Source organism: Dromiciops gliroides, chromosome 2, assembly GCF_019393635.1.
Source record: "Dromiciops gliroides isolate mDroGli1 chromosome 2, mDroGli1.pri, whole genome shotgun sequence".
Lineage (NCBI taxonomy): Eukaryota > Metazoa > Chordata > Mammalia > Microbiotheria > Microbiotheriidae > Dromiciops > Dromiciops gliroides.
In genome coordinates, this window is record NC_057862.1 from 235,867,551 (window position 1) to 235,892,632 (window position 25,082).

Genomic DNA, 25,082 nt, shown 5'->3' on the forward strand with positions numbered 1-25,082 from the left:
TTCCAATTTTATCTTGTAGAATGACCCAAACCTCTGTGATGTCTCACTCTGTGGCTCAAAAGCCACCTAGTCACTTTCTTTGTTGTTGTTTTTGTTTTGCAGGGCAACAAGGGTTAAGTGACTTGTTCAGGGTCACACAGCTAGTAAGTGTCAAATGTCTGAGACCGGATTTGAACTCAGGTAGTCCTGACTGCAGGGCCAGTGCTCTATCCACTGCGCCACCTAGCTGCCCCTAAGAGATGACTTTTTAAAGGTGAAGGAAACTAAAGGCATTGACACATATCTATTTTGCCCAGGGTCACACTGTTAATAAGTGTCAAGTGTCTGAGGCCAGATTAGAACTCAGGTCCTCCTGACTCCAGGGCCCATGCTCTATCCACTGCGCCACCTAGCTGTCCCCACCTAGTCACTTTCAAGAATACAGTCTGGCCAAGTGTGGTGGCACATACCTATAATCCCTGTTACCTAGAAGGTTGAGGCTGGTGGATTAAAAGACAGGAAAGGAAGGAAGGAAGGAAGGAAGCAGTCTGTGTCCTCCCTCAATCTCTATTATCATCATGACCACAGTAGCAGGAAAATTGTTAGCTAACAACTACTGACTGCTGCCTTCAGGAAGCTTACATTCTAATGGGCCAAGCTAGCTATTTTCCTCAAAGTACTATACTGTGGACCTCAGAACACAGCTGGCCACATGCTCCAGACTGAAGGAAAATTCTTTAGCAAGAGGTAAGGAAACAGTGACCTCTGATCTTGGTGCACATGTGCACACACACACTCTCACTCATTCAACCCCAGTGACTTCCTATTATCTCCATATATATATATATATAATATAGAGAGATTATATACATACACGTGTGTATACAATGTATGTATGTGCATGTGTACACATATACATGTATGTAAATATACACACATGTGTGGTTGTGTATATGGATCAAATATATAATAAAATATAAATCTATATTTACATGTAATACATCAATATATAGTATGCATGTCCACATACCTATACACACATGCATGCCCATGTGTACAAACATGCACGTTATATACAAGGCGTGTATGCATATTTATTACACACAATAAATTAAAAAATAAATAGGATTTAAAATCCTCTGGCTTTTAGAGCTCTTCCTAACCTGGTCCCCTCCTACCTTTTCAGTCTTCTTATACCTTGCCTTGCACCCTGCAAACCTATTCGGGCACTTAAGGAAGAAGGAGCTGCCATCTTGGCAGTGGCCTGGCCAGAGACCAGCATGATATTCTACATCTTCCTGACTCCCCAGAAAACTGAAGCCAGACAGTGAGGGGGAAGATATGCAAATATGCCCTAAAAATGGCTTCTTCTTTTTTTTTTTTTTTCACGGACTCATTTTGACGGCAGATTTTTACGGGTCCTTGTGAGGACAGGACGTCATTATCAGGTACAGGACATATGCCACCAATTTTTTGGGGTGGCTGTAAAGTATAAAAATACCCAAACTAAAAAAAGTCTTTTCTTTAAAAAAAGGAAAGGTTCTTTAGCGCCTTTTTCCAGAGTGGAAAGGGGTAGGTGGTATTAAATTGGGTGTCCTGGACAAAATCCAGTTTAAGCAACACTGTGCCCTAAAAATCTGCCTCTATACTGATTGGTCCTATAATTTCCCCTTCTAAAATAACAACAACAACAACAGCAACAACAGCCAGTGTGTTTATTGTGCTTTAAGGTTTCTAAAGCACTTTTCTTTTATTATCTTGTTTGAATCTCACAACAACCCTTATAAGGTAGATGCTATTTTTTATCATCCCCTTACAGATGAGGAAACTAGGACTGAGAGAGGTTAATTGACTTGCTCAAGGTCACATAGCTAGTAAGTGTCCGAGGCAGGATTTGAACTCAGGTGTTCCCAACTCCATGTCCAACATTCTATTCATGGCACCCCCAGGTGCCTGAAATTCTAGTCTTTAATGCTTTCAATAGCAATTATGCTGTGCAATGCATAATATGCAATAGATAACAGTTCTGTTTAGGGAACAGGAAGAAGAAATAATAATAACTGAACTTACATAAAACCTGAAGTTTTGCAAAGCATTTTGAATACATTATTTCATCTGTGACTCACTGCAACCCTATGAGATACCTATTGCTGGTTTTATTATCCCCATTTTCAGATGAGGAAACTGATGCTCAGAGATGAACATAGTCACAAAGCTACTGTCAGTGGCCAGATCCCTGATTTTCTGGGTAACTAGGAGTGCTGGGCCTGGAATAATAGGACTTATCTTCCTCAGTTCAAATCTGGCCTCAGACACTTTACTAGCTGTGTGACCTTGGACAAGCCACTTAACCCTGTTTGCCTCAGTTTTCTTATCTGTAAAATGAGCTGGAGAAAGAAATCACTCTGGTATCTTTGCCAAGAAAACTCCAAATGGGGGCATAGAAAGTCAGACATGCCTGAAAAACAACTGAACTAAACTTACTGATTTCTAATAAAACACTTTATCCAGAGGTATCCTACTTCTTGAGAGCCAATCGTTCAATTTTTTATGAACATTCACATTTCAGAAATGAGCAAAGGCTACAAGTCAGGGCTTGATTTATTGTTTTGTTGATTCTCTAGAGTTACGAAAGTGATAAAGAAAATATTAATAGTACAAATTAAACTTAAAAATGTGTTTTAGGTACATATTTTTTTTTTCAGTGAGTAAGTTGTTAAACACTTACTAGCACACCCCTGATTCTATCTACTATGTCATGCCACTTCTCAAGAATAGAGAATCATAAAATTTTAGCTCTTCATAGTACAGATAAGGAAACTACACGCTCGAGAGGTGAAGTGATTTGCCCAAAGCTGGTGGGGCCAGGATGAAAAACTAATTATCACAATTACTAGTTCAGTGTACTTTCTGCTATACAATTGTAGACTATAACACTCTTCATGAAGAGCAAAATAAACTCCAGGATTACACAATTTTTTGTTGTTGTTGTTCAGTTGTTTCAATTATGTTTGGCTTTTTGTGACCCCATTTGGGGTTTTCTTTTCTTTTATTTTTTTGGTGAGGCAATTGAGGTTAAGTGACTTGCCTAGGGTCACACAGCCAGTAAGTGTCAAGTGTCTGAGACCGGATTTGAACTCAGGTCCTCCTGAATCCAGGGCCGGTGCTCTATCCACTGTGCCACCTAGCTGCCCCTGGGGTTTTCTTGGCAAAGATATGTGTGGTTTGCCATTTCCTTCTCCAGCTCATTTTACAGATGAGGAAACCGAGGCCGATAGGGTTAAATGACTTGCCCAGGGTCACACAGCTAGTAAGTATCTGAGGTCAAATTTGAACTCAGATCTTCCTGACCCCAGGCCCCAGTGCACCACTGAGTTGCCTCTGATTATACAATTATAAATAAATAATCTAAAAAGATCATAGTTATATTGCTTTTCTTAATAAGGGAATCAGACCTGCGATTTCACTCGTGGGGAGACTCAAACTGCAAACTCTCCATACCAATGCAGAAATGGTACCATATCTGTAACTAAAGTCTTAGAGAGTTTTCTAGGGAGTTAAGAGGTTCATTGCCTTGCTCTCATGACACAGCTAGTACGGGTAAAAAGTAGAATTTGAACCAAGATCTTCTTGACTCAGACCACCCTGCTTTCCACTTACTAGAACACACTATCACTTTATATATCTAATTGTCAATGTCAATGAATTATCATTAATAATAGATAACATTATAACTTATCAGTTAATATATTAGCATGGTTGTAAATATCATATCATCAACCAAATGCAACTTAGAAGGGAATAGTATATATAGTACCTACTAAGTGCCAACAACTATGATAAATACTTTGTGAATATTATCTCATTTGATCCTCACACTCACCCTGTGAATTAGGGGCTATTATTAGGAAACTGAGACATGCAGAGGTTAAGTGACTTGCCCAAGGTCACACAGCTAGTAAGTGCCATAGGCCAGAGTTGAATTCAGGTCTTCACGACTTCAGGCCTAGCACCCTATTATTCACTGGGCCACCTTCCTACCCTACTTCAAAAAATATAAACTCTTAACTGTCAGTCAATAAACAACAGTATAGTAAATAGAGTGCAGGAAGACCTGTGTTTGAATCCTACCTCAGATTCTTTCAAGCTGTATAATCCTAGGGAAGTCACTTAATCACCTTAGCCTCAGTTCCCCATCTATGAAAAGAGTGAGTTGGAGTACTTGGCCTATGAGGCCCTTTCCAGCTCTGAATTGCTTATCCTCTGATGCTATGAAATACTTGTCTGGCCTTAATAGATCTCAGACATTTTCCTCCCAGTTTTTATATGATGGCAATCAATGATGAAGGGTGTTGGTTTTGTAATATCTGATTCCACTAGCCCCTCCTAGAACCAGAACCTTTCCAAGAAGTAAAGAGATCTTTCAGATCTTTATCTTCCTTTTTCAAAGGATTCATCCTTAAAGATCGGTACCCTCGAGCAGCTAACAGATGTAACTTAACTCATTAAAAGTACCTACTCCATCCCCCTAGAAACTGTGTACATCACCCCCAGCTTGGTCTTACCCCTATGTTATAAGGCATATAACATCTACCAGAGTATCTCTTCCCAGTTCCCTAGTCCCCAAAGAGCCCACTACATGGGTTAGGTTATATTTTTCCCTAAAAGGCAATAAAGTCATGGGGTAAGACTGAAGCTGTATTTCCTTTGATAATAGCTTCCTGGTAGCCTATGGCTGTATTGACATGGCTTCCTGGCCACCTATGGGAATAAAAAGTCCTGTCCACATGTGATCTATGACCTTTGACTTATTAGATCTCCCTGAGACTACGAGTCATTACATCCTGCTCATATGGCTCCATTTGGAGACAAAGAGGGGAGGAGGGGACAGCTACTGAAGCTAAGTATTACCATGTGCTTAGTGAATATTTTTGTTAGATTAGGACTAAGTCAATTTTAGTGATAAACACAGTGCCCAGTACATAATAGGGACTTACTAAATTCTTGTTGACTTTTGTTAACTTTTCAATGATCTATGAATACCCATCAAACCTAACTTAACAAGGTATTGGCATCATATCTGCCCCGAATACCCTGAAACCTTCAACTTCCTTTACGGGGAGACACAGGCTTGAATCAGATCATCCATGCATCTAGGCAAATGGTAGTAAAAAAAAAAAACTTTGCAAGTTCCACAAAATGCTATTGTTGGAAGTATCCATGAAGGTCATCTAGTTAAACCCTACCCAAATCAGAGATCTTTTCTACAAAATACTCAAGAAGTGGTGCTTTCACTTCTCCTGAGCCAGCCCATACCATTATCTGACAGCTCTGCTAAGAAAGAAATCAATCCTTATGACTATTTGAAACCCCGGCCTAATAAGCCCATATACTACCTCTAGTTCTTCTCTCTAGGTCCAAGCAAAACAATCTAATCTTTCTTCAAATTGGGAACCCTTTAAATCTTTTACTTCTCCAAAATGAATCTCCCTGGTTCCTCGTATGGACCAACATAATAAGGTATCAAATGATGACTTTGGGGGCGGGTGCAGGGAAGTAGAGAGATTATAGTAAGTAGGTGTTAAAAAAAATCAATGGGACCAGGAGGTAGCTCATTAGGCCTCCAGTCCCAATCAATCCCTGGAATAATACTGCTTTCTTGAAATAAAAGGTCTTGAAATCTTTTGTCAGAGATCGAAATTACTCTAGCCACATGTGGGTACTTTGCAAACACCATCCAAGGATGACCAAGTTACAGTGACTCAGTTGATGTCTGAGGGCTTGGGCTTGGTGGTTACTGGCCATTGGCACACAACACTGTGTCCACTGGGTTAGCACCTACATGGCATTAAGTGATAATTGTGATAATGTTGATGGTGATGATAATAAGCCTCCATACTCCATATTTTCATCACACTTTCATACCCATTATCTCTTCTGAGCCTCTGAGAGGCTGGTAGATCAAATATTAACACCCCCATTTGACAGAGATTAGAAGCCTGGGGTAGAGATCAATTCATTATGTGACTTCATAGTTAGCTAGTGATATGTACTAAGATGAGAACCTAGGTCTCATGATAGTTCATTCCAGAGATGGAACCCACAAGGGGTAAGGCGGGGAGGCAGGCAGAAGGGGAGAGCCACTCACCTCACTCTTTTTTTTTTTTTTTTGCAGGGCAATTGGGGTTAAGTGACTTGCCCAGGGTCATACAGCTAGTAAGTGTTAAGTGTCTGAGGCTGGATTTGAACTCAGGTACTCCTGAATCCAGGGCCAGTGCTCTATCCACTGTGCCACCGAGCTGCCCCCACTCACCTCACTCTTGACCGGCTGAGGCCTCTTCCCCAATTTCACCTCCAGGAAATGTAAGGGCGAGATCACAGCACCGATGTTGCGGATGTCAGCGATGTTACGGATGTCAGCGTACTTCAGCTCCTCTGCCGTTAGAGCGGTGCCAGGCAGTCCCGTCAAGGGGCCAAGCCCTGGCAGAGCACCTGCTGTCAAAGAAGGGTCTGGGATCTGCCCCGGCATCATAGCAGAAGGAATGACGCCGCCGCCTAAGGGAGAGAAAAGTGAGACACTGATCATCACTCATCCAAGAGATGTTGACCCTGGGGGAAACCATGACGCAAGGGACCTCAGTCTTCAGCAACTCTCCTTTTGGAGCAGTCTTTTAATCTCTCCTCTGTAGATGCTGGAGACAGATACCTCTCCCCACCACCCCCAAGGCCCTGCTGCCAAGAAGAAAACGAATTGCTGACAATTAAGAATGTTAAAGATTTAACCTTTTGGAATTATTCCACATTAGAATAGGACCAAAGGATTGAATCACTTATGGTGAAACTTCAGGCATGGTGGCAGCTGGGTAGAAGAGATTTGGGGAGGGGGGTGTAGGATGGTTTCCTAGAGGCACTCAAGACGCATATGCCTATTCTATTTACTTCTAAACCCACATAATCCCCCTGATATAGAACAAATCCATGTAAAAGAGATATGTATGGTATATATGAGGAAGAAAATGTAGGAGAGTTCTAGTGAGGGCCAGAGGTGGAGAATGAAAAATGTGACAGACTGCAAGATTCCTGAGGGCAGCAACCAAGTTTTATTCATCTTCATAGTTTCCCCAGCATCTAATACAAAGCATTGTACCCTATAGCGGATTGATAAATGTTATCTGAATTTAAATGAACCACCCCCCCTTTAGGTCTACCCCTCTCAGATTCAATGGACTTAAGGTTAATAAATACAACATCACACCTTCCAGGTCAATGGGGATAAATAGGAGGGGGCCACAAATCATTAGGGGTTGGAAGAGTATAGAAGGTGATAGATCTTTCAGTGCCACCCAATGTGGACCTTTATTCCTCTTCTCCCTTCTCAATGACTCTCACAAGTAGACAATGAGAGTTCTAAGACACAAGTGACAGTAGTGAAGATCGTCTGTCGTTGACCCAAAATGGTCCACTTCCTCGAGTCTCGTTTCCATCAACCACTCCTATATTCTCGTTAGCTGTGTCTGCCATTTTCCTTTTAACAGTGTTGGTGTGAAAAGAACATGGGATTTGTATGGAGTTGTTCCAGTGGTCATCATCAGGTACTGTTTCTGGAGTGAGAGGGTTTGGGATCAAATTCTAGCTCACATACTGACAAGTTGTGAAAATTTGGATAAAGAAAGTTACCTCGGCTCCCTTCTCTGTAAAAGAAGGATAAAAAGAGTTGCTCTGCCCACACCTTCAGGATTGCCATGAGGAATAGATCTTGTAAACCTTAATAGAGAGAGGGTCTGTATCCGTGTGATTTCAGTGGGACAGAAAATTCTCAGGTCAGTCAGTCAATAGTCAACATACATTTATTAAGGGAGGGCAGCTAGGTGCAGTGGATTGAGCACTAGGAGACACCTTCCTGAGTTCAAATCCAGTCTCAGGTACTTACTAGTTGTGTGACTTTACAAGGGCAAACCCTGTTTGCCTCAGTTTCCTCATCTATAAAAGGAGTTGGAGAAGGAAATGGAAAACCATTCCAGTATCTCTGCCAAGAAAACCCTAAAATGGGGTCATGAAGAGTTGGCCATACCTAGTATGACTCAACAACAACAAATATGTATTAAATGGGGGCAGCTAGGTGGTGCAGTGGATAGAGCACCGGCCCTGGAGTCAGGAGGACCTGAGTTCAAATCCGGCCTCAGACACTTAACACTTACTAGCTGTGTGACCCTGGGCAAGTCACTTAACCCCAATTGCCTCACTAAAAAAAAAATGTATTAAATGCTTACTATGCACCAGACACTGTGTTAAATGCTGGGGATAGAAAGAAAAACAAAAACACAGTCCCACGGAGTCTCCTCACAATCTCACAGAGAAGAAAACATACAAATAACTAAGTACACATAAGATACGTACAATGTAAGTAGAAGGTAATCTCAGGGGGAAGGTACTAGCAGTCTGGGGGGTTGGGAAAGTCCTTTTACAGAAGATGACCTTTAAGCTTCACCCAGAAGGACGCCAGGGAAGCCAGGAAGGGAAAGTGAGGAGGAACAATACTCCAGGCATGAGAGACATCTGGTGAAAAGGCACAGGAAGAGGAGATGGAGTTTCTTGTGTGGGGCCAATGAGAGAGTTCACAGAATTTGTGGAGTTGAGTTAAGTGTAAAGACTGGAAAGGTAGGGAAAAGGCCAGATTACAAAGGGCTTTAAATGCCAAATAGAGCATTTTATATTTGATATTGGAAGTAGTAGGGAGCCACTGGAGTTTCTTGAGTAGGGGAGTAACATAGTCAGACTTGCATTTTAGGTAAATCACTAGGGCAGCTGAGTGGCAGATGAGATGAGACAGGGAGTCCAACCAAAGCTCATTACAATAATTTAGGTTTGAGGTGATAATGTGGCAGCTGTACGAGTTGAGAGGAGACATAGATGAGAGAGGGTGAATAACTCCTCTGCCATTTATAGTCCCCTAGAGCACCAAGAAGGAAGGAAACAAGCATTTATTAAATACCTATGATGTGCCAGACACTGTGCTAATATTTAATTAGTCATCAATATTATTATTTAATAGTAATAATAATAATATTTACTAAATTTACTGATTACTATTTACTCTACTATTTAATTGTGATATTTACAAATATTAACTCATTTGATTCTCATAACAACCTTGTGGGGTAGGTGTTATTATCACTATTTTATAGTTTGGAAAACTGAGGCCGACAGAAATTAAGTGAATGGCCCATGGTCACACAGCTGAGTTATGTCAGCGGTAGAATTTGAACCTAGGTCTTCCTGGTTTCCAAGCTGTCAGCACTCTGACACTTTTCCTCTTAAACCTTGATACACTTCCCATATAAATGTGAGTGGCTATTATTATTGGCAAGGCCAACTCTAAACAAAAATGTGAAGTGAACAAAGTTGGAGTTTGGTAGTCCTGCCCTCTCTGACTCTGCATCTTTCTATCTCCCTCTCTTCCTTTCTCCTCACTCCCAATCTCTTTGTCCCCACGCCCTCCCCAGGCTCTCACCCATCCCTCCCATAAATGAGATTTTTTTTTTTTTTGGCAAAGCCCTGAATAAATGTCAGTTACAATGAGTTTTATTTTTATATATGCCCAGTATCTTCCGGTCCGTGATGTTCTTCATGTCTACTGTGAGCTTAGCAGAGTACCTGGCACATAGTAGGTGCTTTATAAATGATTATTGAAAGAATAAATATCAACACTTGTTTTAAGATTCAAACTTAAGTATAAATCATCAAAAGCTGTAGCTGGAAAAACCTAAGAATAATAATTACTCCAATTTACTTCACTTTACAAATATGGAAATTGAAGTACAATGACTTGTCCAAGATCATGCAGCTAGTCAGCATAATGCATCTTTATAACCATATAGTAAGCCTCTACTATGTGTAAGGCAAGAAGCAACATGGCCCAGTAGAGAGTTGACCTTGTAGCCAAGAAGACCTGATTTCAATTCTAGCCTCTGATGTATCCTAGCTATGTGACCCCAGAAAATTCACTTATCCTCGCTCTCTCAGTGCTGTAGGCCAGTTTCTTAAATAAGTAATAATATACGGGGTCTAGTAACTGAATGTGGGGGTCATGAAAAATTTGGCAGTAAATGTTTGATTTGTATACCTATTTTGTATACTTATATACATGAAATCTCCTAAAAATGTCTTGGGCAAAATAGGGTCACTAGCGGAAAAAGTTGAAGAAGCCTTGATCTAGACATTTTCTCTACGAATTTAAGTTGCAGAGAAAGTGCTGACTCAAATCGACAGAACAAATGACTTTCCTCATCCAACAGTTCCCAATATCCTTTGAAATCACAGATTCGGCCCTTGTCTCCATATACAAGGCACTGACTGTACTTGGGACACAGAGACACAAAGGATATAGTCCCTATCCGCCAAGAGGATTTTACTCAGAAAGACACAGATAAGTGTTAGAAGAGATCCTAGGAAGAAAAGATGGTTGGGACAGGCTTATGGGAAGATATGGGATTTTACCAGGGCTCTAAAGATTTGGTAGAATGCTAGAGAGGAGAGATGGGAACTTCCAACTGAGAAGGGGATGACCTGCCCAAAGGCCTGGGGGCCAGAATTCACAAGGGGCACATAGAAGACAATGTTTAAACCACCCATGAGACAAAGCTGGAAAACTGGAATTTGGTCATAATAACCGACATTTATAAAGAACATTGAGGGGGCAGCTAGGTGGTGCAGTGGGTAAAGCACCAGCCCTGGATTCAGGAGGACCCAAGTTCAAATTTGGCCTCAGACACTTGATACTTACTAGCTATGTGACCCTGGGCAAGTCACTTAACCCTCATTGCCCTGAAAAAAAAAAAAGAATATTGAGGTTTGGGAAACATTTCCTATGCATTATTCCATTTGCTGGTGGAAGGCCTTAAATGCTAAGCCAAGGAGGAAGCCTTCTTTGTGTAGGCAATAGGAAACCCTTTGAGATTGTCAAGGAGGGGAACTGAAATGTCCAAAAACATCTAAGAAAGATGAATCTGTTCTTGGTGTTCCTCATAGAATGAGAGCAAAAATAAACACATACAAAATGAAAAAGGGAGGGGTGAGGCAAGAGTCTTTGTTCCAACTGATAAGAATCTAGCTCTTCCGATTTGCTTGGCCTTCTCTGCTAACAGGTTCAAGTGTTGTCCCTCCCAGGGCATCGCCATAGGAACCGAGATAAATACTAGCTAGCTTTTATATAGTGCCTTTAGATATATAATGTCCTTTACAAACATCATCTCATTAAATCCTCAAAACAACCCTGAGAGAAACGTTCTATTATTATCCCCATGTGGTTAAGTGGCTCACCTAGTGTCACACAGGTAGCAAGTGTCTGAGGCAAGATTTGAACTCCAGGTCCAGAAACCCTACTCATTGTACCACAAAGATGCCTTAATATTAAAATCTAATGGTGTAATTTCAGAAATTAGCCATTGTGTAGGAGAGGCCATCAGACCTTTCTAGTGCTCCTAAAATCACACCAAATGGGTGGTCACCTATTTCATTAGCTCAAGCTCGGTTGGGCTGTGAAAACTCAGCAATAGTAATGACTCCATTAAAGGGAAACTATTAGGATTCCTAAGAAGTCCCCCTAATGCAGCATGCTGTAATCTGAGGAGGGAAATTGAATTAGAAATGCTCTTGAACACCCTCCCACGTGTGATTATTTAACTGTGCTAATGACCATTCTAAAGCCTAGACTGGACAGGACTCTCTTAATTTCTCTGAGGGGGATTTAATTCACCTCACTGTCAGGCATCTGGGACGCTCTTCTCAAAGTAAGACCTGTAAAAGTGACTGAAGGAACCCACAGGAATAATAAAGAAACCCATACCAAGAGGTGATACTAGGCCGAGGCATCCTTAGCAAAAAGGAATGAAGAAAGAAAAGATGGTAACACGCAGAGTACAGAAGACCCCTTCTCCATGTGGAGGAAGAGGCAGCCTGCCGTCATGGAAAGAACAACAGCCTTACAATCTGAAGATCGGTTTTGCATCTCATCTCTGACACTTAATTTTGGGGTCTGGGGAAATTATTTAACTTCTGAGCCTCAGTCTCCTCCTTTGTAAAATCAGGGCATTTCCTACCTCATGAGGCTAACATTTAATATAACATATATAATAAACATAATATATAATATATATGTAACATATAACATAATATATCTAACAAGTGATTTGTAAAGCTCGAGATGATACATAAAACCCAGAGCAGGATGGAAACAGCTACATAGCTTGAAGAAGAAGTGAGTAGCTAAAAGAGAGATAATTGCTTGTATCTGTGCAAAGGGAGACCATATATGAGGGCAGAAGATTCTCTAGTGCTCAGGGCACTAGATTCAAGGCACTTATTATACTCAGTTGTTATACTCAGGGTTATCAAAATGGTAGAAATAGGGAGAGAAACACCTATCACTTGCAAAGCCTAGCTCCGTGCAGTGCTGGCACATAGTAGGTACTTAATAAATGCATGCTGACTGACTTAGAATTTACAGCGAAATCTCTCTCTGATACTTTTGGCAACCAGGCAGAGCTTGGTGGCAAATGGTATCATAGAAAGGAGTAATGGCCTCCAAAGGGGAAAAAAAAAAGACTAGAATTCAAAACCTTTTTGACAAGTTGAGATAGTGGCCCATGATATATCAGATGCCATCTGGGAAAAGAGGTCAAAAGGGATATAGAAGTCATGAAAGACCCCAAACTGAAACTATTCACGGGAGAGTTTTTTGTTTTGTTTTGTTTTGGTTTTGCAGTGCAATGAGGGTTAAGTGACTTGCCCAGGGTCACATAGCTAGTAAATGTTAAGTGTCTGAGGCTGGATTTGAACTCAGGTCCTCCTGAATCCAGGGCCAATGCTTTATCCAGTGTGCCACCTAGCTGCCCCCAGGGGAGAGTTATTCAATACCGTCACCCCTAATATAAAAAATAGGATCTGGGCAATAGTTGGAAAGCAGAGATCACCTCATCTGGCGGTCTTAATCTGGGGTCCATTGATTGGATGGAAGAAAATCCCATCGTTATTTTCACTACCCTTTCACTGAAATTTTCCATTTCTTTCCATTCTGATTGTAGGCCACAAAAGGCTTTTTTTGGATTTGACCTGTGATCTCCTTTGTATAGGAAACTCTGGGGGTAAGGAAACGCCTTCTTCTCAACGGAGATCAGTGTGTGCTCCGAAACTGAGGGAATTAATTGCCCACTGAGAAGTTAAGTGATTTGCCACAGCCTGTGTGCATCAGAGAAAGGACCCAGACCCAGGCCTCCCTTATCGTGAGGGCGGTTCTCTCTCTCTCTCCGCTACAGCAACCTGCGTCTCGTCGGTAGAGAGAGGAGGAGCGCACCACCACAGGGCGCTGCTGAGAGAGGAGGCTCCAAGCAGAGTTCCAAGGACCATCTTTAGGAGATTGAAGCCAGACCCTGTTTCCGTTATGGGAAGGATTCCGCCTGCAGCTTCTGTTTATTTTCACGCAGATGGTAGGAATGAGACATTAAAAAGTGATTCAGAAACTTAATGAATTCTCAGCTACTGTAGAAACCCCTGGGTAGGCAGCCACCCCCTCAGGGAACTATTCAAGTGTCTTCTTTGTCCCTGTAGATCCTTTCCTGTTCCCTAAGCATCCTCTCTCAATGGAGCCCCTTGCTCTAGAACCTTCCACACAGGCTTTCTCTCCCTTGGGGAACCACCAGCCCTGCTGGCTTCCTTCTCCCCCAGGGAGCCCCTCACTGCTTAGATACAAACCACAAAATACTTAACACATTCCATTCCTAAAAGAAAACCACAACAGCTGACATTGGCCATGCAGGAGTCAGCCTACATTTCTCAACTTGAGGAGCAGAAGGTGGAGGAAGTAGGCCAGAAGCCCTTCTTAATTTGATGGGAATTTGATTTGTTATTAAGGAATAATTGGGTAGAGATATAAAGCTGGAAGACCAGTATGTTGGGTTTTTTTTTTTAATTTGAAGGAATTTAGGGCTTGAGTGAAAAGAAAGGAAAAAACAAGCCAAAATAATTATGAGTTTCCACACCCACTCTGACCAATGTAAGGAACGAAGGAGGCAGGATGACAAGAAGTCATCATATTGGGCTAGGTTAACCCTATGTCCTGGAGATGGGAGTCTAAGGGTGTGGCCTGCTGCATATACTGTCAGTTTATAGTTGATGGTTTGGTTGGGCTTGCTGAACTGTTGGGTTGTTTTTTTTTTTCCTCTTACTGATTTATTCAGTTACAATTGGTGGCTTGCTGGGAGGGAAGGATATGTTTGGAAATGAAAGTAATACAAAAACAAAAGAAATTTTTTAAAAAAGAAAAATGTATTTGCTAAATCATTTAGTAGACAAAATAAAATTACATATAGCGTACCAAATGACTGAGAACCAAAAAGTATGGAGGTCTGTTCTCCCACTAGGCTAAGAGTATGAGAATGTGAATTGGCCTTACTATCTTATCTCCATCAGTAGCTTGGATGTGGAAATGAGTCCGATACAACCTGTAGCTCAGGATTTCATATTTAGTAAGCAGTCATTAAATATTTGTTGGACTGAACTGAAACAGGAAATTCACTCCTTAAACTGACAACTGACACAAAATTGAGAATAGCGGCTTGTGCCTCAAAAGAAAAAAGACAAGAATTCAAAATCCCTTGGACAAGTTGAGATACTGGTTCACAGTACATTAGATGCTACCCAGGAAAGGAAAATATACCCTCATCTAAGAAGGAAGAATAACTAGCCAGGATCAAATAAGGCAGAAAGGGACATGGAAGTTATGATGGACCCCAAACTGAAATTAGCCACAGGACGGGATCTGATGATATCATAGTTACAATGGAACCTCAGAGATCTTATAGTCAGGTGTTCTTAACCCGGGGTCCACTGGATAGAAGGAAATTACGTCACTATTTTCACCAGCCTTTCACTAAAATTTAACATTTCCTTCAATTTTGAATGAAGGCAAGAAAATAGGATTCTGAGAAGGAATTCTTAGGTTTTACTAGAGTGTCCAAGAGACCCATTGCACACACACAACAGGTTAGGAGCTCCTGTTCAAGACCAATCCATAGCTAACCAAGAATCCCTTATACGAACCCCAGAAAAGTGGTCAACCAGGCTCCTTTTGAAGGCTTCCAATGACAGGAGGCCACTACCTTCCATGGCAATCCATTTCGGGTACTAGGATATCTCTAAAGGACTCTAACATGTCCCATTTGATTCTGCCTTCATCAGGCTCTTGCCACAACCAGTCTTGGATCTTGTCCTTAAAAAGCATTTGTAGGGGCAGTTAAGTGGCTCAGTGGGTAAAGCATGGGTCCTGGATTCAGGAGGACCTGAGTTCAAATCCAGTCTCAGATACTTGACACTTACTAGTTGTGTGACCCTGGGCAAGTCATTTAACCCTTATTGCCCCTCAAAAAAACAAAACAAATAAAAAAGCATTTGTAGAAACTGAGGGTGATCTACAGATGATTCACAAAGAACAACAACAACAAAAAAAAAACCAATTAAAGGCTATACAACTTCACTTTATTAGGAAAGGTTAAACAGGTGCCTCTGTTGGTCTGAAAATGAGGAGATTGGGGTGAGCTAGTTCTTTTCAAGAAAGGTTGTTAGTACTATCCACCTCCAAAGAAAGAACTGATATTGATGAAACTGAAGCATGCCATTTTTCACTTTCATTTTTTCTTTTGATCAAGTTTTCTTGTACAAAATGACAAATATGGTAATATTTTACATAATCCTACATGTATAACCCTTATCTGATTGGGGGAGGAGAGGAAGGATAAAAATTGGAGCCCCAAACTATAAATAAAAATGATTATTGCATTTTAAAATTTTAAAAATTTTAAAAAGAAAGGTTGTTAGTGCAATGGAGAGAACATTGGCCCTTGAGTCAAGACCTGAGGTCATATCTAGACACTTGATACTTAATAGCTGTGTGACCCTGGGCAAGTCACTTAACCCTATTGCCTAGCCAAAAAAAAAAAGTTGTTACCAAATGGAAAGTGATCAGATGTTCTTTGTCTTTAATGATGAAGAAGAGGAAAAATAAACTTACAGTGCAGCAACAGAAACTAAGGCTACACATAAGGAAGAACTTTCTGATTTAGATGGCCACAAACTCAATATGAGATTCCCAGGGAAAAATGCCAAGTTATTTTTCCTGGAGATTTCTGAGAAACAAGTTCGACAGCATTTTTTTTTTCTCAACAGTGTGCCATTTATTTGTATTCCCTTTATTCGACAGCATTAAAACAAAACAAAACACTGGTGGAAAGGGCTACAAGTAATTGTGTCGTTTTCAACAAGTCACTCAATTTCTCTATGCCTCATTACCCTCATATGTAAAATGAAGGGGTTGGGTGAAGTGGTCTACAATTCTAATGTTCCATGACTCTGTGACCCTAACCTTTACAGTTATCCTATAAAAAGGAAAAATCTCTTAACAATTAGCAGTGAGGGAAAGCTGTCAAAAAACAATGTATCAGGAGATAGTTTATTCCCCATCACCAGAAGTCTAGGCATGCTGACCATTTTTCAGGAATGTTATAAAGGGGGCTCCTGCTTCGTGTTGATTTATTACTAGATTACCTTTAGGTTTCCTTCTAATTCTTAAATTCTAGGAATCTGGCATAGTCTGGTTTATAAATATATCCTCAAGGATCAGAGCCATTCTGGAATTGAGGTCATCCAAGGTGTTGTGGATGATCTTGGCTTTCTTTTTTTTCCTTTTTTTTTTTTAAGTGAGGCAATTGGGGTTAAGTGACTTGCCCTGGGTCACACAGCTAGTAAATGTCAAGTGTCTGAGGCCGCATTTGAACTCAGATACTCCTGACTCCAGGGCTGGTGCTCTATCCACTGTGCCACCTAGCTGCCCCTGATCTTGGCTTAATGTTCAGAAGAATAAAGAATCTAGGTAAGATCTGGAGTAAAAATCCAGAGAAAATGCCAAGGTCATGTTTTCAGAATGGCTAGACACTGGTAATTTCTATCCTGACCAAAGATCTGTATCCATCCTCAGTCCCAATGACCTTCATCACTATTGCATAAGGAACACAATTCAGTACTAGATATCCTTTGAAGGTCCTTTTTTAGTCCTAAGATTTGGTTCCCAAGCAGGTATCTTCCTGCTTTACTGACATATGGTCCACCTGGGGAATTCTTTCTTACCTTAAATATATATGTACTGGCAAGAGTAACTCTTTATTATTATTAATTTTTTTTTTTTAGTGAGGCAATTGGGGTTAAGTGACTTGCCCAGGGTCACACAGCTAGTAAGTGTTAAGTGTTTGAGGTCAGATTTGAACCCAGGTCCTCCTGACTCCAGGGCCGGTGCTCTATCCACTGCGCCACCTAGCTGCCCCAAGAGTAACTCTTTAATGGTCATACAAGAGCACTATCGACTCCCCAACTGGACGTGTGAATAAAGAAGACCAAATGACCTAAAGTGAATGTTTTATGACAGTTGGCCTAATATTGAACCTTTGATGTGGGTCCCCTAAATCATTCCTGATCACCAAATTGGGCCATAGTTTCACATTTCATTTGAAATGAGGTACCATCAGCATAGAACTGCCATCCACCATTCTGGTTAGGTTTTTTTTGTTTTTGTTTTTGTTTTTTCAGCGAGGCAATTGGGGTTAAATGACTTTCCCAGGGTCACACAGCTAGTAAGTGTTAAGTGTCATCTAGCTGTCCCTATCCAGGTTAGTTTTTAATTTTTCCAACTGCAGGCATAAGGACATCACCTTCAGTCACTCCATCCATGAAATGATTCTCAGCATTTGGCCCCTGACATGGGGTAGTGGGGTCAGCAAGCCACCTGGGTGATACAACTTTATCCAATTCCTAGAATTGCCCCACTCATAATATAAAAAATGGGAATGTTGGGTTCTGGAGAGGCTCCTATTTGTCTCAATCTACAGAAAAAAGCAATAGTTCATTGTAGGGCTACTCATGAAAGCAAACTCTAATTGGGCAAACTTGGACGTCTCTGCTCATTTGACAATTTAGTGGGAGTGGGGCAAGGGGGAACAGGACAGATGGGACTGAACCTGTGATTTCATCAGTAAGGGAACTCCCTCTACAGAAGCGACTTAGCAATCATCCTGAAACATCACCACACCACCATCACCATTACCACCACTACAATAATGAGTATTTCTATAGCTCTTTAAGGTTTACAAAGCATCATGCTTTTATGATATCTTTGATCCTCAGGACAACTATGGGAGGGAGAGCTATTATCATTCCAATTTTTGAGGAAACTGAATCTGAGAGAAGTTAAGTGACTTGCCCAGGGCCACATCACCAATAAATATCTAAGGCAGGATTTGAATTTAGGTCTTCCTAATTCCAAGTCCAGAGCTCTATCTCTCTGTCTCTCTGCCTCTAACTCATAGACTTAGAGTTGTCTGGAGGCACTGAAGGGTTAAGTTATTTGCTCAGGATCACATACCCAATATCCAACAGAGGCAGGTCTGGACTCCAAGTCTTTCCTTACAGCTCTGATGGTCCATGATATCATGGTGGTGCCCCTGGGTTCTTGAAGATAGTGCCAACAGAATCCAAGTATGGTCTCAGAAATGACTTGGTGCATATTGTCTGAGAGCCAATCTAGCTATTTATGAAAGGGCTTAATGCTAGAAAGTTGGTCACCAGATGATGAATATTTTGGTCACAATAACTCATAAAGACTTTCTCTTAAAGGTGTAGAGGACTCACTCATAGCATCATAGATTTAGAACTGAAAAGAACCATCTGTTCCCACTACCTCATTTTACACGTGAGGAATCTGAGGCCCCAGGAATTGAGTTGACTTGCCCAAAGTTACAAAGGAAGTAAATGGCAGGGGCAGGATTTGAACCCAGGTCCTCTGCCTCTACATTTGTTGCCCTTTCCACTGCATGAGTGCTACCTTGATCTGGGTTGACAGAAGGAGCCACATTAATGAAATTACAGATCTTCCAAGTCTACTAGGCAGGAAGGAGAGACTAGGAAAGGACTGCCACCGATTTAATCTTTCTTTCTTTTGGGGGGGGAGGGCGGCAATGAGGGTTAAGTGACTTGCCCAGGGTCACACAGCTAATACGTGTCAAGTGTCTGAGGCTGGATTTGAACTCAGGTCCTCCTAAATCCAAGGCCAGTGTTTTATCTACTGCACCAAATAGCTGCCCACACTGATTTAATCTGGCTATCTTTTCTAACCACCCCAATCACCACCTTTCATTTAACAGATGCTCAAAGAATATTTGTCGAACTTAGCATCAAAAAACAATAGTAAAACAGGCACTCAAAGGACAATAGAACATGCAGTCAAGCCAATGATTTGCAATTTTTAAAATGCCATTGAGAGTGAAAATTCCAGCAACCAAAGCCTAACAACTGGAATCCCATAGGCAACAGTATAAGAGAACAAGAGAAAATCCCCAACTACAGGGGCTCTAGCAAAGGCCTCCCACGTCCCAAAATGTTCATGTGAGCATGGAGAAACACAAGCTGAAAATTCCTCGCCTGGGTTGTTGAGGCGTTTGTCTCTACTGAGCTCTAAGAGGCCAAACCACACGCACTCAAACACACATGCACACACGCACACATACACACACACAGAGCTTGGCAGTGGTTGCGTTCCAGGACTGGTAATACAAGCCATGGAACTGACTGCCAAGACAAGCAACAGAATGAGCCAGGCCCAGTTTCATTGGACACCATATACTGCATATGGCCCTGGAACCAGTGAAAACAGTGTTCTCACCCTCCTCAAAGGCATAGGAGACCCTCTGTTTTCAAACACACCTCCACGGGGCCTTAATTAAAGGAAAATGGAAAAATAATGTGCCTGTTGCCCTCTCTCTACATATATATGTGTGTGTGTACACACATGCATACACACATATGCGTGCGCCCACACACACACACTTTCTCTCTCTCTTTCTCTCTTTCTCTCTCTCTCTCTCTCTGCCTTCCCCCCTTCATTTTCAAACATATTTCACTACCATGGAAAAAAAGCAAACTGTATCTGAAAGCAGAAAGCTGAAAAAGAATGAAAGGCAACTTGCCCTCAGCTCTAGCTGTGCTTGCTCAAATGAACCACTTGGGGCTCTTCCTGAGCGGGAAACAGAGGCCCGGGCATGAGGGGTAGCCCCCATTGCAATATCAGCCACCCAACGACACAACAAGGTTGGCAGACTTTAGGCTCTCTAATCCTGGGTACAGCTTGGCAGCCCGGAAAAATAAGATGCGCCTCTATCTTATAAACAGATGGGGTGGGGGAGCAAGGGGGATCCAAATTTCATCAAAAGCAGGGGAAAGCCAGGGAAAGGGAATGATAGGCATTGGAAAGGTTAAGGCTTACACACAGGAGCCCAAGCCTATACCCAGTGGGCTCCCCCACCCCTATCAACACATCACCCTGGGGGTTACTTCAGTAAGAATGGAGAGAAAAGCAAGAAGCAATCTCCCAACACTTATGACTTCTAGAAGTACCTTACCCCTTCAGGTGAGACAAGGCTCCAACTGTCTAGAAAGATTAGGCACATCCCTGGGGCTCTGGAGCAGTCTCAAGGCAGAAAGAAAAGAGGAGTGGGAGCTGTCCATCCCGAGACCCCAACCCTCCATGACTAGACAGCACCATCTCACCTTTCTTGGGGTAATGAGACTCTAGCCTGTTTTTTAAGGGTCTCCATTTTTCAGGATTCCATACTACCCAACAACAGGAATTCTCAGACACACCTAAAATCAATACCACATGCACCTAGTTCCACGTTTAACTCTACCCTAAAAACCTGCAAAGGAAGATGTCTATCTCATAGCCAGATTTGTTAGGAAGATGGAAGACACGGAACCTGTTTCCTAAAGCTTCAGGAAAGTAGAGGAGGAAAGAGACGGTGTAGAGAGGTCATCACTAGGGCCTCCATAATGACAAGGTGCCGGGTCCCCTTCCCCATATTGTTTTTCCCAGCACTTTGTGTTGGTGATGACCTAAAAATAGTTCTCATAAGATTCCACCAAAATGTATGTAAACTTTGGTACATATTGTCTATAACAGTCTCCTAGTAGCACTACAGGATGAGATCCCTCCCCATCCAAACAAGAGGATCACATTGGTACTACAGAACATTCTGAAGCAACCAGCTGGCACTGCCCAACATCACAGGTATATCCTAGGCATGAGTAGTGGCACATAGAGAGAACAGGTCTGCTACCAATGTTAAACCTGAAAGAAACCAAATGCGGAGCACCACTCCTCGCCAACTTCTCCAACGCCTTCGCTACTGAAGGAAATAACTCCCCACCCATTTAAGGTTCCATCCTCTAAGTAAACCCAAGGTCTTAACTGTATCGGCCTTCTCTTCACCCCCACCGGCATGTCAACATGCCACTAACATCTAGGGGTCCAGGTGTGTTATGGACTGGCTCCCACCTCCAAACTCCGGGGGAGCAGAGGAGTCTTCTGCACTGGGCCAGATCGGGCAGTCAGGGGAGGAAAGGCCAGTTTCTGCTCGGGTCCTTATGTAACCCAAAGTGGGGGAGGGTGGAGCTGGGATGGCCACAGCCCACGGCCCCTCTTCCAAGCCAAAATTGGGGCGCAGACCATCCACACAGCCTGGAATCCCCCGCTGCCCTCTTCCCTCCGGATCTTAACCCAAGATGCCTTTCCCACTGAACTCTTCCCACCTCCATCCCTTGAGATCTGGGCTCCCATCCCTTAGGATTCCCTGGGGTTTCCTCTCCAAGAAAGTGGGCAGGGGGCGGGCCTCAAATCACTTTCGTTCTCTTTTCCTTTCCTATGACAATTTCCCAGACCCTGGTCCTCCAGGTCTCCAAGCCCACGGTCCCTGTCCCATCGGCTTAGGACAGTTTTCTTTTCACCCACCCCATCTCCCCCGCCTCCCCGAGCAGAGGAACTCCCCACAAGTGGACTAAGGAGGAGAGCTGGGCGGGGAAGCAGAGTGCGAGAGGAGAGAGGGACCCGGCAGCCCAGCTGAAAGGAACAGTCCCGGGGAGGGAACACTGGGGAAGTGCAGGGGCCACTGTGCCGAGAGCAGTGCCGAGCGGCGTCGGGTTCCCGGGCCACGGCTCCCCGGAGAGAGTTCAGAGGCTTTAAGCACCTGGCCTTGGGGACGGGTCCCAGGTCTTCCAGGAGCTCCGCCCAGGGAGGGGGCTCAGGGTGCGCAGGGAGGGGGCTCAGGGCGCGCAGGGAGGGGGCTCAGGGCGAGCGGGGCGCTGCGCCCGGGGAAAGGAGGGTGTCCCAGGTGCCCAGGTCTGCGGGGGGAGGGGAGAGCCCACGCAGCGCGCGCCCCTTGTACCCACCGTGCAGAGGGAGGAAGCGGAGGCGGCGCCCCCCGCGCAGGGCTGCAGGAGCAGGCGGAGGACGGCCGCACGCCGAGCCCCGCTATCGCCCGGCTCCAGAGCTCCGTTCCCGTGCCCAGGCCCGTCCTGTCCCGGGAGCCGCCGCGGCGCCTGGCCAGCAGCCGCTGCCTCCCCCGCCGCCGCCTCTGCAGCCTCCGCCGCCTCTGCTGCTGCCTCCACCCCCCCGTCGCGGCGCTGCCCCGGTGCGTCCCTCCCGCAGGCTGTGGCGGGCGGCGGGATGGGTTGCATCAGCCCCGGTTATATAGCGGCCCCTGGGCGGCGGGGAGGGGTCAGGAATGCGGAACCGGCCAAGCTGCCAGCTCCAGACGTCAGAGGGGAACAGAGAGGAAGGGAAGGAGGGGACAGGGGAGGGAAGGGGGGTGTGGATCCGGCGCCACACACCCACTGACCTTCACCTCCTCCTGTCTTCTCACCCTCCTCCTTCCAATCCTCACCTCCCAAAGAAGGCATCAACCCACAGCTCCGGCCCGACCTGCATCCCTTCAGCTCCCTTTTCCCACCCCACGTTTCAGGAGAACCGAAGAAGGGAGGAGGACAGCAGGGTTATGTAAGACACTCGCGCCCCCCCCCCCCCAACCCGGCCGCACTCACACACCACACAATCGCAGCCGCCCCCTCCCCTCCTCATGTGCTCCAGCTACCTCCCCCACCCCCGATGGCCCCTTTGGAGAGAGAAAAGATGAAGGTTTTAGAAAGCCAAAGCCCATTTATACATAGCCTGTATTTGATTATCTTCTTCATGCCTTCCCGGCTCCTCGCGAATCCCGTGTGTGTGAAAGACAGATCAGCTGCAGGTAGGTGGTCGCTGAAAAAGGCAATTGGTATATAACAAGTTCTGGGACCACGGGCTGTGAACCCATCACATGTTCCCCGCCCACCCTTTCTATTAACTTTTCTAACATCATGGGATCATAGATTTAGAGCTGGAAGAGACCTGAGATGTCATCTTGTCCAAGCCACCTCATTTTACAGGTGATGGAAAGGTCCAGAGAGTTTAAGTCACTTGCCCAACGTCACCCCGTCGAAAGCTAAGATTCGAACGTAGGTCCCCTGGGTCCCAAATCCACCACGCTTTCCCCTGTGCCTGGGTGCCTCCTCTTCTTAACTTGCAGAGTTGAGGTTGACCCTAATCAACATCCTTGATAGCAATTGAAAGGGCTCCATTGTCATTTACAATTCAGATAACTGAAGAGGAAGTGCCCGCCAATGGATAACTAGTGGAGGCTCTCAATTATATCTTTGGGCTTCTCTTCCATCCAGCAAACTCCTAACTAACCTCTATCCCCTCAAAATGACTCAGATGAACAAACTGCACCCAGCAGCCTCACACTGCCTTTATTCCACCCCTATTCTACCGTATCACAATTTTTATTTTCTTCAGCAGCAAGGGATGTGGAGTCCTGGGACTACTTAAGGTTCTTCCCAAAACTGGCTGATAACTCTAATAATAGTATCCTCTGGCATGCAGAGAAGGAGAGAGAAAAAGAAACCCTCAACAGGAAGAAATGAGAAACAAAAACCAATAGTTGGCATCCCCAGCCTCCAAACTGCTTTGACTCCCAACCAACCCCCTACCTTTCTGTGTCGGGGAGAGGAGGGCTGATGTTTACATAGTGGGACCTTCATCCTCCTCTTCGTGATGTCAGGTCAACAAAAGAAAGGAAGTGAAAGGAAAAGCTCATTGCTTCTTTTTTTGCAAAGTAAAAAGCAAATCGAATTGAGCAAGACTTGAGACAATTGGAAGGGACTCAACAGAATAGAGTGTTTCTTCAAGGAGAGTGGGGGAAAGAAGGTAACATTTCTGTCTTCACACCTATGTTTTCTCATACCCATCTCCAGGAAAATGTTTCAGACAGAAAGTTTATATGCTTCCTGACCACCATCCCGAAGGCTTTAGCCATCACACTTAGGATCATAGGATCATATATTTAAGAGCTGGAAGGGACTTTGGAGGTCATCTTGTCCATCTTATTTTACAAATAAGGAAACTGAGGCTCAAACAAGTTAAATGACTGTCAGGCTCTCATATGTCATAATTAGCAAAATCAGGATTTGAATTCTACCCCCTCTGATTCCAAGTTTACTGTTATTTTCACTGAACTAACCTAATTAAACAAGCAAAAGAAAACATGATCAGAAGCTCCTGAAAGACCCTGGAGAATGAGAAGTAATTTAATAGTCTAATATAGGAGCAAGAACACAGCACCAGAAAGGCTGACTATACCTTTACTACAGTAGAAAGATCAAAGCTACAGACAGTGAAAGTGCTTTATGATGGTTTCCCTAGGGGCTCCAGGTCTGGAGGTTTATATGGAAGAAACATTGAGCAGGGGCAATGATATTTTATGGGCTCTCAGCTGGGACTTTGAAAACACCAAACCAGTCTATGTAGAGGGACTTATAACTATCGTGTTTGGTTAAAGCCAAGGTCCTCTCCAGAGTCTACCTCAAAACCATCCATAAGCCCTTTGAGAACTGTTACTACTTTCTTGTTTCTCTTTTCCCCACAAAGTGAATGCAATACAGTTATGACTGGAGGGAAAGACAATAGCACAGGGTTGGCAGCCCCCTCATTTTTGCTCGAATTGTTCTGCTCTTACCTGGGCTGCTAGGCTTATTGGGTTTTAAAGTCTACTGAACATGGATGTGTCTAAAGTTTGTACCTACGATAGAAAAGTAGACTGAAAAGTTGATGGATTTTCCCCCTCATATCAGTCCCCTGATAC

The 25,082-nt window shown here is 43.5% G+C and overlaps 1 protein-coding gene across 5 annotated transcripts in view; it reads right to left on the bottom strand.

Moving 5' to 3' along the window:
* JDP2 (Jun dimerization protein 2) overlaps positions 1 to 23,347 on the bottom strand; it is a 78,088-nt gene extending 54,741 nt beyond the window's left edge. Inside the window, exons 1-3 of one of the 5 annotated variants that reach the window (XM_043987841.1) lie at positions 23,291 to 23,306; positions 23,070 to 23,161; positions 6,293 to 6,534 (exon numbers count right to left, since the gene is read on the bottom strand). In XM_043987841.1, coding sequence (XP_043843776.1) covers positions 6,293 to 6,534; positions 23,070 to 23,097 — 270 coding nt within the window. In that variant the 5' untranslated portion in view covers positions 23,098 to 23,161; positions 23,291 to 23,306. Of the gene's footprint in view, positions 1 to 6,292; positions 6,535 to 22,296; positions 22,752 to 22,790; positions 22,882 to 23,069; positions 23,264 to 23,290 lie in introns of those variants that run through there. The other 4 variants (XM_043987839.1, XM_043987840.1, XM_043987842.1 and 1 more) reach the window with 4 other exon arrangements.
* Between the last annotated feature and the right edge of the window lie 1,735 nt (positions 23,348 to 25,082).